The sequence below is a fragment of the Macadamia integrifolia genome, chromosome 7 (genome assembly GCF_013358625.1).
Source record: "Macadamia integrifolia cultivar HAES 741 chromosome 7, SCU_Mint_v3, whole genome shotgun sequence".
Classification (NCBI taxonomy): Eukaryota; Viridiplantae; Streptophyta; class Magnoliopsida; order Proteales; family Proteaceae; genus Macadamia; species Macadamia integrifolia.
The window spans coordinates 5,711,937-5,729,790 of NC_056563.1; the positions used below are offsets into that span (position 1 = coordinate 5,711,937).

General features: G+C 37.3%; 1 protein-coding gene across 4 annotated transcripts; it reads right to left on the reverse strand.

The window, feature by feature from the left end:
- Positions 1 to 2,178: 2,178 nt before the first annotated feature.
- LOC122084088 (zinc finger CCCH domain-containing protein ZFN-like) lies at positions 2,179 to 17,610 on the reverse strand. Of its 4 annotated transcripts, none has more exons than XM_042652133.1 (8): positions 17,456 to 17,610; positions 17,233 to 17,403; positions 15,693 to 15,850; positions 14,910 to 14,972; positions 14,260 to 14,379; positions 13,805 to 14,101; positions 7,636 to 7,962; positions 2,179 to 2,659 (listed from the first exon to the last, which is right to left on the reverse strand). In XM_042652133.1, exons 2-8 carry the CDS (start codon positions 17,309 to 17,311, stop codon positions 2,390 to 2,392), a joined length of 1,314 nt encoding a protein of 437 aa, XP_042508067.1. In that variant the 5' UTR covers positions 17,312 to 17,403; positions 17,456 to 17,610; the 3' UTR covers positions 2,179 to 2,389. The 4 variants fall into 4 exon arrangements, with proteins under 4 accessions (XP_042508067.1, XP_042508068.1, XP_042508066.1 ...); XM_042652134.1 differs by having other exon boundaries at positions 7,636 to 7,956; positions 17,233 to 17,420; positions 17,473 to 17,597; XM_042652132.1 differs by having other exon boundaries at positions 17,233 to 17,420; positions 17,473 to 17,596.
- Positions 17,611 to 17,854: the final 244 nt, after the last annotated feature.

A 17,854-nucleotide genomic window follows, 5' to 3' on the forward strand; every position in this document is an offset into this window, starting at 1 on the left:
AATAAGCATACTTAAAACATCTTTATTACCTAAGTTTATAATTGCAAAATTAAAACTGCCTATAAAGATTAATGCAGTATAGCGTTCAAGAGGTCGAAATTGCCATGATCATGAGGTCGCAGATCCTATTATGCTTTGCTAATAAAATGTAAAAAACTTAAGACAAATAGATTAGGGATTGCAATCATGGTAGATAAAGGTTGATAAACATATTTTTCAATGCGACAACTAGGCATCCCAGCTAGGTGTGGGTGACTATTGCCTTATTGCCCTAACACCTTATTGCAACACTTATTTATGTCAAATATTCTTTAAGTAATTTTTTTTATAATTATTATTTTATTTACTTGATATATTATTAACAAATAAACAAATATCCCCCTTTCCAGCTTTTTTTAAGAAGCAAATACCCCTTATTTGAATCAAATAAAAATAGTTTAAAAATCAAATTTCAAAAGGATAAAAAATAACATCTCAATCTAAGAACAAAAGTTGGATTCTTGGTTGTAAAGGCGATTTTTAACTTTCAAGGTATGGTTTTTCTCAATTCTGAAAATTTTATAAATCTTATCATGGTAAAACATTGCTACAAACAAAAAATCTGATAAATTAATCTTTTGTTTTTATGTCCATAAAATTATTTTCATTTAAGCTATTTTATAACAAAATTCGTGCATTTTAAAATAAGCTTGACCGGAATATAATTTTGTCATTACAATTCAGATTTAAGATAATCTTAGACTTATTAGAAAGCTTATTTTGTGTCACCTTATACAAAAGGTCTCATTTAAAATTAAATCATTTGACCAATTAAAATTATTAGAGAACAATAACATTTCTCTAAATGTTGATTTTTTTATGACTTAATTCGATTTAATATTGATTTTTGATGACTTAATGTGGCTTAGTGATGATTTCTTATGACTTGATATCGCTTAGGTTGCGTTTGGTAACAGAAACGATGTTTCATGTCAAAAATGGAAATTTTAGTTTCTAGGTCAAAATGAGTTTTTTTTTTTTTTTGAACGAAACTAAGACGATGGAACTACCTTTTGTCGTTCCGTCAATTCTCGTTTCTACCTTTTTTTTTCACTTTTTTTCCAAAAAAAAAACACCATAAATGCATCAAACCCTTTATTCTGATTTTTTGTTCCCATAAAATGAAAAAACTCCAGAAACGTTTTTCTAGAATGTCACCAAATGCAGCATTAATGTTGTTTTTTGATGATATAAAGTATATGTAGCATACAAAATAATGTTAGAAAAGAGGGAAATTAAAAAATAATACTTGAGCATTTTGATCGCCTTGGCGGGCACTTTGTCACCCAAGTGCTTAGGCACCTCTCCACCACCTCAGGTCGCCTCGTCGCCTCAACAACTATGTTGACAAAAAACCATGTCTAACAAAAATACGAACTCCAGCGGGTTTTGAGCAGGAAGAAATCTGTTCATTAAACAGCAAGGAAACCCACAATTTGTATGTCCTCATAGTACTTGCTCTGAAACATTTTAGAATATAATACGTTGAATATGATCTGTTCAGCTGCAGTTCTCTTTTATAAGTTTTGTGCATCACAAATCATCCTAAAATACAAAAACCTCAGAAAATCTTTTAATGTTGTCATTGATCCAAGATAACCAACCTATGAGGAGCAGCACACAACCATATCTCCATATTTGAAATTGCATTCAAAGAATTCCAAAAAAAAAAAAGAGGTCACCTTTCAGATTTGAGGTATGACTCCATTGTGTGAGAAGATGAGCGCAGTCCTTTGTCCTCACTCGGCTGCCAACATAAAGATCTGCATCATAATAGTTATCCACGAATAAAGAAAAGAAGAATACTTACGGAGTTATGGTTGAGCATACTATTTACATTTCGGTTGAAGTTTTGCAACATAGTTGCTGAAAATAAACACATGTCAAGACTGCAGGTAAAGGAAGATCAACCTTGGCAAGAAAGCTCAATGCAGGAAAGAACCAAATCCGGCAAACCAGGGCAATTACAATAATATGTAAGAGGAAAGGAAAGACAATGCTTGAGGACATCAGTACTACAGAACAGAAAAATGTTTATATACAATTATGAGAATAAAAAATAAACAGAAAAGGTAAGGAGTGAAAAAAAAAGGTAAAGAAAAACAAATGCCAGAGATGTAGAAACATTGGCTATTGGAATGATGATGAAATGGTAAGAATTCCTATCATTTCTCATTTTAGTTTTTCCAGACGTAGCATTATGTGCACATTTACATGATGGGCAATGTGATTCTCAAATTTTTCTGTCAAGTAAAAATGCATATCCAGATGCAAAGATTCGACCCAACATGAATTCTGTACATCTCCAGCAATGAGTATTCAATTTACAGATGACTCTATCCTCCAAGTATTAAGAAAAGGAGGCAACCGGTCCAATGCTTGAGGTGGCATGTGATCCTTCTGCATCAATGTTTTCGTCACCAGAAGGCATTTTCCGTTGAGATGACAAAGGTATTGCAGTAGTTCCTGAAGACGATCCTAACAAGCGGCGAACTGGTACATCAGCTGAAGACGATGTAGAAATATTGTATGGTGTGAATCCCATAGGATGGTCAAACTTGCAATTTGGACCAAATTTGCAGATACCATAGCGCGAATAAAAGATGCACAAGGGTTCTCCCTGTCAAAAAATATAAAACAGTGGAGTTCATATGAGGTATACAGGAAAATGAAGTAGCATCCCTGGCATATGAAATAGCACAGCATCCAGTTGGGACCAATTTGGGTCATTGGCAACAAATTAATTCTTGATTACCAGTTATTGAAAATGGTTAAAATTCTTGATGACTACATTAATTTTATAGATCATGCTTTTTGCATTGCCACAAAACTAGAAATCAGTAAGTTGATGCACATATCTTATTAATACTCATTTATTCCCTCATACACTTGTAGGATGGACCCGTAAGTAGAATGGGATAGACATCACGCTAACCCTCCTCATGGACAACTACAACATGTTGGTATGACTGAAGTTAAAGAGGCCCTACGAAAGATGAGAGCAGGTAAAATACCAGGCCCAGGTGAGATCCCAATTGAAGTATGGAAGTGCCTAGGAGTACTAGGAGTATCATGGCTAACCAAGTTGTTTAATAAGATTCTGAGTACCAAGAAAATGTCAGATGACTGGAGGAGGAGCAGTCTGGTTCCTATTTCTAAAAACAAAGGCGATATCTAGAACTGCAATAACTATAGAGGCATAAAACTAATGAGTCACACCATGAAACTATAGGAAAAGGTTATTGAAGGCCACCTCAGAGAAGAAACTACTGTAACGGAGAATCAATTTGGTTTTATGCCAGGGAGGTCCACAACAAAAGCTATTTACCTCCTAAGAAAACTTATGGAAGTATTTAGAGCTCACAAAAAAGACCTCCATATGGTCTTTATTGACCTTGAGAAAGCATATGACAGAGTACCTAAAGATCTTATTTGGCATGTCTTAGGGAAGGTGAAGGGTTCTTTAAATTATGTGGATATAATTAAGGACATGTATGAGGGAGTGATGACAAGTGTCAAAACTACATAGGGTCAAAGTAACGAATTTCCAATTACAATTGGGTTACACCAAGGATCAGCTTTGAGCCCGTATCTGTTTGCTCTCATTATGGATGATCTAACCAAGCACACCCAAGACCAAGTCCCATGGTATATGCTATTTGTTGATGATATTGTTTTGATAGATGAGATTGTGGAAGGGATTAATACTAAACTGGAGCTATGGAGATCAAGCTTAGAATCAAGAGATTATATGATAAGCAGAACAAAGGTAGAGTATATGATGTGTCCATTTAGCCAGACTATGAGACGTTAGGAAGTGGTGAAACTTGAGGGGCGAGAACTATCACAAAATGACTATTTTAAATATCAGGGGTCAATCATTAACAAAGAGGGTGATATAGAAAATGATGTCTCCCACAGAATTAAAGTGGGAGGGATGAAGTGGAGAACTGCCTTGGGAGTGCTTTGTGATAAACGCATGCCTGTTAAGCTTAAGGAAAAATTCTACAGGACAGTAATATGACCAACGATGATGCATGGGGCAGAATATTGGGCAATCAAGAAGAGTAATTTGAATAAATTGAGTGTAACAAAGATGAGGATGTTGAGAGAGATGTGCGGAAAGACCCAAAGATACAGAGTAAGGAATGATTATATTATAAAAGAGTAGAGATGGCTCCAATCCAAGACAAGCTCCGCGAGAGCCGATTGAGGTGGTATGGCCATGTTCAACAGAGACCCATGGATGCCCCAGTAAGGAAGTGTGACCAGTTTCAATTACATGGAGCTAGAAGGAGAGGCAGACCTAAAATAACCATTGACGAAGTGGTAAGAAAAGATATGCAGCTGGTAGGGATCGATCCTAGTATGAATGCGGATAGAGGTAAGTGAAGGAGGAGGACCCGTGTAGTCGACCCCCTATAGGGGATGTTCCAAGGATGCTGCTTTGACTACTGCTTTAACTTCTTCTTTTTACCTCATTTTACCTATTTTTTACCTCTTTTTAGAACATTTATTCTTATGCTTACATGCATCTTAGACCTTATCGGATCCATGTAGCCGACCCCATCAAGTTGGGATAAGGTTATGGTTGTTGTATTCCCTCATACACTGGTACCTTTTCCAATTTCTGAATTTAAATACAGAAAGAAATGAGAAATAAGTAGAACTTATAGACAACATTCAATGGTGCAACAAAAGATAAAAGAAGTAAATGAGTTCAGATTATGGAATAGATGATGTAGCCATGTAGGAATATTTTTTTGATCCATCCAAATCACCCTACTCGATAAACTAAATGGCAGTTCCTAAGCAGGAACAAAAATTTCTCAATCACCAAAACAAAAATTTATAGAAGTTAAATGTAAGCAGAGTCTATTTAGTTGGTCTTTACATTAAAATTCACCTCCAGTTCCATCCAAAAATGGTGAAAGCCAGGATGAGAGTTTCAGTAATGCGGGCCTAAAGCTGTAACCTTCATTTCGACCATACCTTTAAGAAGTATCCACATGCATCAATGCTAGTACTGTTTGAAAACTGATTATATTATCCATCGAACAAGCCCAAGATCAAGCAACTCAAACAAACACAACTGTTTTTTTCTTTTTCTTTGATATTCATAGTAACATAGTTTCAGCAACCATTGACCAAATTATACAATGTAGGTGTTTCCAAACTTGAGTTTTCCTTCTGGTATTTTCCTCATGCTTCTAATCTGTGTCTTGGATGAGTACCCCTTCCCCCCAAATCCCCAAAGAGGGAAAATAGAAAAGGAAATCTGAGTTTTGGTATAAAAGATAATCCAACCGGATTAGGCTGATGAGTTAAGTCATTTTCTCAGTTCCCACTCAAGCGTTTCAAGAACCCTTAGTTAAGTTTCCTAATTGCTATATTTAGTTTCTAATCCAAACCAGTTTTAGTTATTGTCATAATTTTCATTCCCCCCCCCCCTCCCCCTCCCTTTTAATCAGCATCTAAGAAACTTAGTAAGGATATACAAACAGGCCACACACTGTGATGTAGGATGGACCACTCAAATCACCAAACGGTTCCTTCAAACCAGCACTGCAGCCCAGCTTTGGTTCCAGAAACTCAGCCCAACATTAGTCCATCAAGCCAGTTCAATTGTGGCCCAATTCTGTCTCAGATATGGTCCTGTTTTGGGCCTATTGAATCAGCTTATTCCCCCTCCATAAAGCAGTTGTTTTCTCCATTATTTTGTCTTAAAGTGAAGCTTCTAGAAGGCCAGCAAGCTAAGCAATTGATTGAAGACACCTTAGCCTTCTAGAAAAGCCTCCAGCTTGTCCATCAATTTTCTTCATACACAAGCTGTCTTTTGTCTTTAGTTCAAACTTGGCCAGCAAGAATCGATTCAGCAAAGGAGAAGATTTGTGTTTCTATTTTACTTCTTATTTAGGTAGCAATATTTGTTTCCATTTTAGGTCTCGTGTTAGACAAAGGTTGAAATCCATTTTTCACTAGTGACTTGGTCATCTAATTTGACCAATTGCAACTTTTTGATTTGAATTGAATATTTGAAGTATTGGGAAAAAAAAAGAAAAAAAGCAGTGAATGCACATTTGCTTGAAAGAGTTCTCTCATAGCTGTTTTACGTTTTTGAAAACACATGGATCCTTTCTGTCAATACGCCCTGCAATTTGCATTTGAATTCCTTTTGAATCTGCTTGTTCAGGTAATTCAATGGCCTTTTTCATTGCCTTTCGAAATGAAACTCTATTTTTTAATTGTCCAGCTATATATTCTGCAAGTTTGAAAATAAATGAGTTGCTAGTCGTAGAATCTTATTCCCGCCAGACTTGAGCCTAACTAAAATGGTTCATACAATTTCCCTCACCCTTCCCGTTTAGTTTCTATTTTTATGTCTTTCTTGGTTAGCAAGCATAGTACGTTAGGAAGTCTTTGTCAGTAGTTTTATTTCAGTTCTTGTTTTCTAATTTAGAATTTTCTAATTTAGAATTTTCTAATTTGTAATTAGCATTGCAAGGCTATATAAACAAGCCTAATCGATTGTAACTCTTTACCACTTGAACTAATGAAATTAATCTTTGTTGCTTGAGGTCTAAGATAGATCCTTATCACAACAGCTGAGATATCTCTTCCCCCTACCCACATCTATCCCTGTGATTCCCCTCTTCTCTATTTCTCCTCTTCTTCTATTTTATGTGTTTATTTGTGAGTTGAGTGAATAATCAAGTCCTGAAGAAGCCCTCTTGATCAACCTATCAACAGAAACAGATTGAAGGACAGAACCACCTCTGCTGCCCAGATTGATACCCTATTTTGAGGAAATTTTGACCTGCTGTTATTCCCAAACCAGAAGACAGTTGAAGGTACCCTTTTCGGGTTTTGTGGAGGTCCCTAGGAGAGAGACTTTCTCCATGTTTGGGCCCTTTCCCCTTGGGCTGGTTTGAAAGCTGCATAAAATCACTCAGATTTAACCTAAATCTGCCCTAAATCTTGGTTATATCATATCTCTTTAACCTGTGGCCTGATGAAGCTGAAGGGTTTTTTGTTGACCCAACCAAGGGCTCCACTCGACTCGACCCAGGTATTAGGCTCCCTTGAGCCCTTCTGTGTGGGTTCTTGATTGAAGGAATTTTGACCTAATTTTTTGGGTTGTGTTCAAATCTATTCCTTACTATGTCGAATCTGATTTGTTCTACGTGTTTGTTGGAGCTTGTGATGGACCCTATTGGGACTGATTAACTAGATCCATTATGGTAGGTTTCTTTTGGCTTAAAGCAATCAGAATTGTGCCCTAGCTAGTCTACAGGCAATGAGAGTTCACAAAGCTCAAACAAGTTGAATACATTCACAAATGCATATGCATTATATGCATTTGCATTTTGTGTGGATTCTAATAGGCAAGCAACAGTGTTTGGTTAGTAGTTGGTGAATTTTGTAGTAGCAGCGAAGAGAAAGAAAACAATTGATGAAGGTGACTGCAAGCTCTCTTAGATAATGTTCAGGTTATGAACAAATGGAGAACGAAGTAACTGAGCACTTTCTTTTTCTTTCATAAATGTCAAAAACCTACACGGCACCATTAAACTGAACATTGGAGGTACAACTCACCGGTCGTAATGGAAGGCCCAAAGGACTCAACATACAGTCCGGAACTGGAATCAGTCTCTCTCTGGGATGATGAAACCTGCAGACTGAACCAAACTTACAATCCCCAGTCTTCATGTAGAACTGACATTCAGGTTGGTCTGGTCTCTCAGGAAATACATTCTCCCTCTGTAAAGCATAAAGCCCCACAGGGACAGAGCCGGAACGGTAGGAAGGCAATGTCCCTTGTGCTCCTGCACTTGCATCATTTTGTCGAGAACTCCCATAGAACTGACTGTTTCCCACTGTTTGCAGCAGGCTCTCTGAGGATGAAACTGAACCAAGCTGACCCTATAAGGAAGACCACCTTAACATAAACAAGAAAAATTCCCAGCACAGACATGGCCTTTCACTTCACATTCACATAAAAAAGCAATAAATAAACATTAGATACTAATAAATACAGTAGAAGTAAAATGATTAACCTGGCGAGAATCTTTTTCAGGGTACACAGAACTGTATTTCACTCAATGCTTGGTTGAAGATGTAAGCAACCTTTTACAAATTCTACCGAAATTTTTCAATTAAGGGTTTTCAGTAACTAGAAACTTCAAGAACAGGCATGCTAGAGAATTAGAATTATTTTCCAAGCATATATGTTCAGTTCATGGAAAGATTTAAAGAGTTCCTGTTTCATCTTTTTGCAACATGGAATGCCATCATTCTTTAGAAATTCTGGATAAAATGTATGGCAGCTTTCTGTCCAACTGGGTTTTGTAACTCTTGCAAATGCCTTTTGATTCTCTCAAATATAGTTAAGGATTGGGTTGCGTCTTTCTTTTCTAGTGTTTGAATCATCTACATAAGTTTGTACGAGGGTCCAACCTTGAAGACGAATTTTTTTAATGAGATTTTGGCTTGAGCCTTTTCTTTTGCTGCTGAAAAAGTATGCATGCTGTGAGACTCAGTCAAGGGTGGGAAATCCTTGGGATCAGTGTGATTCTGATCCAGGACTGCTGGTGGGAAGCCAAAGGTCGAATTTTTCCTTTCTATTCTCTGTTTTACAAATAAGTTGCTGTTAACTTTCTGTAGATTTAGCACTGCTGTATTGAGGATTTCATCCCTGATTCTGGTGGGTTATTCCTCAGTTCATCATATTCAAATACTGGTCTATCATTAGTTGCATGTTTGCCTAATAATTCCCTGTTGTAAAACATCCTGGCGGATGCCCTGTTTTTTGGGTTATTTTCTGTCACCTAAAATCAGCAATTAATCTTAATATAGCCGAGAGATCTGGGTGATCTTTTGAGGTGTTAAAGACCTTGCCTAGGTTGACCTTCGACCAGGGTATGAGCCTTATCAGGACCTCAGATCTGGAGTAAATTGAAATGTCCTGCACTTTTATTTTTCCAAATTTGATTCTTTTCTAATTAGTCTTAATCCGACCTTTATATTACCATCATATTTGGGACCTTGTTCGACTATTGGGTTACTACAATCCACCATAATCCAGTGTTGGTACGAGTCTCTGATTGAAAGTAATTAGAGTTTTGCATATTCTGATTTAATTTTCCATATTTCATCACTATTTCTGTAATTGGGCTAAATTTGGCCGTTGAATCATCGCAGTCTTTTGAGAGCTTATTAACCTAACATCAACCTACCTTTGCCTAGAATCTGAACTCTATCCAATAAGGTTGACTTCTGACCTTATTGTTGACCTATTATTATATTGGGGTTGACTTGGGATCTTGCTAAGAGAGAGGTGTAACCTGAACCTAGGTTCATCCTACCTATCCCCATCAAATTGGTATAAGAGCTATGGCTACTCCAAGTGCTAACCCCACAGATTCCAGAGAAGATCAGATCTTCTACCCATCATACCCTACAACAGCTGCATCACAGTACACCAACCGATACCAGCGAAAGTTGCCACAAAGAACTACTACACCGTAGGCATCACCGGTTACTTTTGAGGATCACCTGAGAAGACACTTTGACACCAACAATGTTAAAGCACAGGTTGAGCTCCACTTTGCACTATCAGAGGAAGAAACAAAGGAAGCATTCAATGAAAAGTAGTTTGAAATTGAAGATAAAGCTGAAGAGATCACATAGAACTCTGACGATAGAGAAGATAATGCTTGAAGCTTCAAAGACGGAAGACCAACAGGTATTCTACTAAAGAGGTCTACATGGAGGCTGAGATAGCCACTCCTCTTCCACATTCCCCTTGTCATTCCTTTACTTTTCTACAAATTATTTACTGTTATTAATTGTTTAGTGTAAGAAGAATTCAGACCTGTCCAAGTCTTCAAAGCCAGAATCGATAGCCAAGAATTCCCCATTCTTGAAGTCTGTGATCTCTCTCTTCTCCTCTATTATGAATCTGATCAAGGAGCTACTGTTAAGGGTTGTTAGAAGTCATTGTAGGACCACTCAGTCCTCATAAAGCTGTCCAGATCACACAGTTGCTGTTTTCCTGGTCTTATTTCTGGTTATTATCAAGTTAGTTGTTGTGTCCTATTTGTCTTGTTTGGAGTTATAAACTGCTGGGGTAGTTTACTTGTAATCTACTCCTACATTAAGTGGTATCAGAGCCTAACCGAAGATGGTTCCAGAAGTTCGTCACTTTACTGGACAACAGGATAGATGCTATATCCCTGATTGGCTAGATTCTCTGGAGAAATATTTTGACTATTATAACTTGACAAAGACAAGAAAGCTTCAATTTGTTTACTTCCAGTTGATTGGTTGTGCTAGAGACTGGTGGAGAGTCCATGAAAAGCGACGCCGAGTTTGAGGACACGAGCCTAGGACTTCGGAAGAGATGAAGTATGCGTTGGTGACCCAATACCTCCCTGCATATGTCCAAAGAAGGCTCTTTCATCAGCAAGATTCCCATCAGAATATATCTACACGTCTCCAAAAGGCACCCACAGGTGACGAGAGTTTAAGACAGATTGTAGAGTTGAAGGAGGCTACTGTTGCCCAATCTAATGCTCAGCCACGTTATTTTCGTGGGAAATCCCTTGAATGGGTGCATGAATTGGACGTGTACTTTGACAACTACAATTTGACAGAGACACAAAGACTCCAATATGCATGTTCCCAGATGAGTGATTGTGTTCGAATACAATGGAAAGTCAATGAAAGGCAACTTCAAGCTCAAGGCCGTAAGCCTAGAACGTGGGAAGAGATGCAGTATGAGTTAGTAGGCATGTACCTATCTAATCATTAACGAAGCATGTACTTCCTTCGACCAGATTTCCAAAAGCCACCCACATGTCACAAGATTGCTATTGTCGAGAAAGAGTTGGTCATTGATGTTCCTATCAGTGGTATTCATATGGACGAAATCGAAAGCGACATGGTCACAATGGTGGACAAAGAGATCGAACCCATGGAGATTAGTGCTACAACAACTATGGTGATTATGTACAGCCAAGCGGAAGATCCTAAAGGGTTTGAGATTGAAGTAATGGTTGATGAAACCATTGAGGAGACTTTGAACGACAGGGACAAAGGAATTGAAGAGCCTATGATTGAAGAAGAGAAAGTAAAGGGTGTGCTAGAAGACGACCTCATGGATACAACTGAAGACCTTGAGGTTGAACATGTAGATTTCGTCATCTCATTAAAGTATTTTGAAGATTGAGCTCCTCACATTCTAAACTACATCCTTATTATCAAAGAGCTACGTTGAATTTTTCTACAGATTGAAGAGGGAACCATGATATAATCACCTTCACACACTACAAAACTCGAGGACGAATTTTTTCTCAGAGACGGAGAATTGATGCAAATAAGTCACTTAATGGGCTTATTTTATTGCAAATAAGCCTTGGGTTGGGTTATGTATGTGTTGGGCCTTTGACCCCATGGTTTTCTTTGTAATGGGCCACTTTAATGGGCCCAAAATATAAGCAGAAAGTACGAAAACGGGATTTAATTCATTAGTTTAGTTAGAGTCCTGTTTTGATTCTATTTCCTTTGTTATTTCATTTCGAGTCAATTTAGGTTTCCCTATTAGTGAATGACTAGTTAGTTACCTACTCCATGTTGGAGTTCTAGTCCTACTCTATGTTGGAGTTATAAGTTAATCCTAGTTCTATTTGAAGTCCTAGTTGTACTAGGAGTGTCTAGCCCTATTTGGAAACTAGCTCCTAGTTAAGTATGATTGATATTCAGCCCTCTATATATAGAGGAGCATATGTACTCTCAATTCTCAGATTTGAATAATGAATGATTGCAATCACTTGCTTAAATAGCCGGGATTGCAGTGGGTAAGAAGTTCGGGCAGAGATAGCCACTCCTCTCCCACATTCCCCTTGTCATTCCTTCACTTTTTTACAAATTATTTACTGTTATTAATTGTTTAGTGTAAGAAGAATTCAGAGTTGTCTAAGACTTCAAAGCCAGAATCGATAGCCAAGAATTCCCTATTCTTGAAGTCTGCGATCTCTCTCTTCTCCTCTATTATAAATCTGATCAAGGAACTACTGTTAAGGGTTGTTAGAAGTCATTGTAGGACTACTCAGTCCTCCTCATGAAGTTGTCCAGATCACTCAGTTGTTGGTCCTACAGAAATCTTAAGATTCTCTCTCCTAAGTCTGAAAATCAAGAAAGTACATAACTCCACAACCAGCCGTCGGAAGACTCAACTTTGCGGGTTGTTGTACCCTCCCTGGGCCTTACAATCGACCAAATTTGTAGCTCAATTGGATTCCTACAGACCTGACCGCACCTCTCTCTCTCCAGCTCTATAGCAGGTCTTTCTCTCACATATCGGGTTGGGTTTTGGACTAGTTTTTCTCCTGTGTTAGTATTGTATCCTTGGGAGTTTATTTGATGGTCTTATTTCTTTGTTTCATGATCCTATTTGTCTTGTTTGGGGTTTATAAACTGCTGGGGTAGTTTACTTGTAATCTACTGCTGCACCACACAAACCCTTTATTTATAACAAGTAAAGCAAAGCCAAAATTACAAGTATTACCCCCCCAATCAGCCGACCCTCACTAAATAGGGTCAATGGAAGGGGGAAAAGGCCAATGTGCCCCTAAGGCACCTAATTACATATTCTAACAGCATCATTTTACTATCTTTCAATCAGGTAGAGAACCAATTTTTTTTTTAACAGAAACTTTTTTTGTTTTAATTTAGGCAAGTTTCATTTATTTCCCTTTACTTAAGCCTTCTTTGCCCTATATTACTCCCATAACAGCCTGTCTACACCCTCTGATATATCAACTATAAAGTAGATAATAGAAATCCCTTTCTTTAGGTTATTGATGATTCTTTCAATTTCAAATTTTCCAAATCTCCAACGCCAAACCTCCACTGAGATCCAAGGAACCATTTACAACCCAAACCTCATAACCCTTAGTTTCCACTCACCAAAACAGGTGACCTCCATCCAACTACTGCAGATCCTTGTAGTAACATTTGAGACTGCTACAAAACCAGTCTACCAAGTATCCTGATGATAGGAGCTCCTTATCCATGGAAATATTATTATAAGAAAAAGAAATGGAGATGACTAGAAGAAGAGAGGATGAGAAAGAAGTAAATTTGAGATCAAAATCCCAAATCCTTTCTGTTTTCACCTTTTTTATTCTATCAAAAAATTTTATTAGCTATTCTCAAAAAAGGGGACTTTCGTAACAAATTACCCAGACAAGTCCCCAATCACCTAGCACCTAACCGTAAGCAACACTCAGGAAACACTAAGCAAGAAGACTTAAGATCCTCAATTATTTATTTATTTTTTCTGTGAAGTAAAAAGGTAAGAGATCCTCATATCTAATTGTTCTCTTTTAAGAACTTCTCAAACCCAATCCAATTTTCGTCACCATTGTTGAACCAAGGCGAATAACATCATCTAGAGGAAGAAAGGAAGGCAACAAGATATCAATAGCATAGTTATCACAGCACCTAGGTGACCCAAGGCATTGTAGGGTACCTGGACGCAAGGCGCCCACCTAGGTGACCAAGGCACCTGGATGCCAAGGTATCGCCTTGACAACTATGATCAATTGCAACACATTACTGTCTCAGTTCCCCTAGGAGATATGCTCCACCTCATTAGGAAACTTAGGGGATAAACTATGCCAGCATAGGAAAAGCAGCAGTGCTTATAGAGATCAAGGCATTTTCATAAGGCAAAAGATTAGAAATATCAGAATAGACTTACAGCATAAGCATTCCAGCTTGGAACTGGTACAACACCCTGAGGTAGAATCAATTGAGCGTAACTTGAAGGACCTTGCCACCGGGGGGAAGGAATAAAAGAGGCCCTGGATGGGGGCCAATTTGTCATTCCACCAGGATAAGATTGCTGACCAGGAGTTGTAGGGGAATGTACAGGAGGATAAACAGGAGAACCTCGCAATGAAACCATTGTGCTAGATGGTTGAGGATGGTGGAATTTACAAGTGCTCCCAAACTTACATTGTCCAGTTCTTAAATAATAAGCACACTCCTTCTCATTCTGCAGGGAATAAAATGAAATCAGGAAATGTGTTCTCATCCAACCAGAAAACATTTACATATGGAAGAAAAAGGAAAAAATTGAAGAGGGTATAGACCAAACTGCTGACAGCTAAATGAAACCAGAAATACATCGGAAGATGAACAGTAATCACGGACCGGGCGGAGTGGATAACCCAAGATATTTAATGGAACTCTTCCAGCGATTCCAGCCTTGTCTGTAGGATGATGAAACTTGCATGTGGCTCCAAATTTGCACATTCCCGTCTTCAAATAATACTGGTAAACATGTCAAAGCAAGATGTTACATCCTCAAACCAATGACAAGTTACCAATGACCACAAGCCAAGAACCACGCACCAAAACGATGCAAAGTGTAAGTTTATGGTGATACCAAATTTAGAAAATCCAATATGAAATTGGCGTTTAAGGTACACTTCCCATGAGGCTAGCAAAGTGATCCCTACTGGCCCCTTCATATTTCAAAAGCTAGGAACACGGGGCAGAAGGTTTGTTATTTTATGAAAGCTGATTTCTGCTGTGTTTGTGCCAGTGCAAAATATTTACTGAAAAATAAGGTAATATCACAACTTATGGATCCTATCATTTATATAAATAATACAGGCAGAGATTACCTTTAATGGTAATATTTCCATTATTTTGCATCACAACAAACAGATGCTTAGTTGAAAAAAAGGGAAGAAAAAATTTTCTAACCCCATAACCTGAAAGCCTTAATTAAACTGCTTGGCTCAAGTATTAAGCATGCCTAACAATAAGAAATTACCATAACTATGAGTAGTGGGTACCTGACATTCAGGTTGCCCTATTCTTTCAGGGTAAACTCCTCTAATCCTTGCAGCTGCAACAGCCTGAAATTTAACATGATACACTCAAATTCATTAATTTTAATATAACTCTATAACTTAATATAACTCCATAACTTAATATAACTCCATGGAATACATGCCAAATCAAAAGAACCATGAGATTGAAAGCTTCCATGGATCAGAATGCAAGATACTATGAGTAAAATGGAACAAACATGTAGTTGTGTACAAAAAAAGATTGAAAAGACCTCTTTTAAAATAACTATTTTAGTAATAAATGGAAGCAACAAAGTTACCAGCTTTCACTCTACATTATTCATTTATGCATTCTTCATTGGTGTTCTAATTAAGTTGATTAACTTAGATATTGATTATATCTTACTTGCTGCCCAAAGAATTAGAATAGAAACCAATGGAGAAACTAAGGAAACAGCTGACAAACTGGATGGCAATTTCTGCAAGTTGGATAACTTTCAAAATTGAATAGAAATGAAAAGAAAAGGAAAAAGGCAACAAAGAACAAAAAAAGGACTTACAAATAATGTGATTATAAATGTTTTAGTTTAGTGGAGTTTATGTTTATAATGGGGCTCAATTATGCAGTGTATCTTCAAGCACCGACCTTTACATAAATGGTCTGTGATCAGATATGACCCTAGTTGTCAAGGTACAAACATTATCTTACTGGCATGTTCTTAACTTCGAGTTGACAGGATAAAAACCATGAGCCATAAGATGGACGAAACAGGCTGCAGTGTTTACCAGCTTCCTGTTAGGAGGATGATTAAATCGACACGTCATTCCAAATCTACACAGACCAGTCCTGAGGTAATAAGCACAGTCTGGCTCCCCTGGACGCTCAGGAAATGGACCAGATTCCATAGATTCACTTGCTCTCAGATTCATTTGCCACATTTCATCTGTGATAACACTAAAACTGAGTTAAAAAAATAATAAACTGAAAGACAATTTAGCAATCATGCATCAACACAAGATTCTTACTTGTGCAGTGGCAGAACACAAAAATGTAAAGGGAAACAATGTCAAGAGATTTCACTGGATGCATATTCTATCTCAGAAAATTAGTTGGAATAACAAAAACAGAATGAAACATGCATCTTCTCATTGATAAAATGTCATTATACGTAGTATACACTGAACCTCTGGAAAATAATGAAAAATAAAATCCAAGTCCAACCTTTGGTATGGAGTGTCCAACATCAAAATGCGTTGTTTCTCCAAATAATTAAGACCATTAATTTTGCAATAAACATATCAAGAAAACAGAAAAGTGAATTTATATTGGGAATTAAAAAATAATAATAATAATAAATGAACAAGAAGTTCAGGGGAAGAAGATTCCAGAAAAGAGACGCCTACTAATGCATAGAGGACTGAATTGCCTTAAATATAAGATGCATACAGAAACAGAGAACGCCTTCACTTCAGTTCCCATTTGTATGCATCGAGAAAAAAATTTAAAAGTTCTCCAACAAACGATTGAATATAAAATGTAAAAAAAAAACAGACCAGAAGAAGGTTTATGAAATTCCAAAATATGCTCACAAAGGAAAGCAAAACTCCAATTCATGGAAGTCAAAAAAGTTGGTAAACAGGAACACAAGAATCAATTCCAAAATGAACTTTTACGATACCATATCTCATCAATAATGACAAAGCAGACAAAATAAATCCCAAAAAGGAACTCCAAAGAAAAAAGTTTTAGCTGGAAATTCTCAACATGCTGATTCGAGTTACATTTTCTTAGATCCCCAAAACAAAGTGATCACAACAAATCCAATGCAACATGCAACTAGACAAATGCACCACAACATTAACTCCAATTCCACACTGGAAAAAAGGGTAAATTTTACCTCAATTATTATTAAAAATAAAAAATTGTCTAGTAATATCATATTTACAAACCCAAAAATTATCAAAAAAGCCAAAAAAAAAAATAATCTAAATTTAAAAATGGAAATTAACAGTCACTGCCCCAAATGAAGCTCATTCCTTAATCAAAATCTCTTGAAGAAAAAGCAAGAACTCGTCCATTAATTTCATAATTAACAAAACCCAAAAGGGGGGGGGGGGGGTGGGTGGGGGGTGGTGTGGAACCCATCGAACACTTAAACAAATGAAGATCATTCTTCTATCAAAATCCCACAAAACAAACCAACCAATCTTCCATACAATGCAAGAAAAACCCTAACAGAAACCACAACAGAAATAAGCAACAAAGAGACAAAACCTAAAAAAAACCACAAACTTCAGAGAAGCCACAAACCGACCAACTGCTTACCTTCATCTAACGACGGCGAAAGCGTGGATTCCTCCGTATCAGCGGCTCTTGATATTTGAATTCCGGCATCGTAAGCCATCGGACAACCACCATCACCAAACCACAACAGGAACTCCCGCTTGGAATTCCCTTCTTCTGTTCTAAGTCCAAGTGTCGGCGTAGATCAAAGCTAGAGAGAGAGAGAGAGAGAGAGAGAGAGAGAGAGAGAGAGAGAGAGAGAGAGAGAGAGAGAGAGAGAGAAACAAGGGAGAAACGACAAGCGATCTCTCCTCTCCACAAACAAGGAGAGGCAGAAAAACTTGTCCATCCACCGGACAACCAGTCATTTTTTTTTTTTTTTTTTTTTTTTTAATTATTCTCCCGCGACCGCGAACGTATGGGAAACCGGAAATGAGAAAACCAGAACCGCTCTTTCGTTTTGGTGGTTTTATTATTAAATTAAACTACTTGCCAAACCAAGAGGTTTTATTATTATTAAATTAATTAATGTGTTAAATTTAATTTATGGTTTTTCTTTTTTTTTTTTTAATTTATGGTTAGTTAAGAGGGTCTATGGAGCCTACTAATATATTATTTTATTTTAGCCCCAACACGAGGAATCTGTTTGCGGCTTCCCTTGACA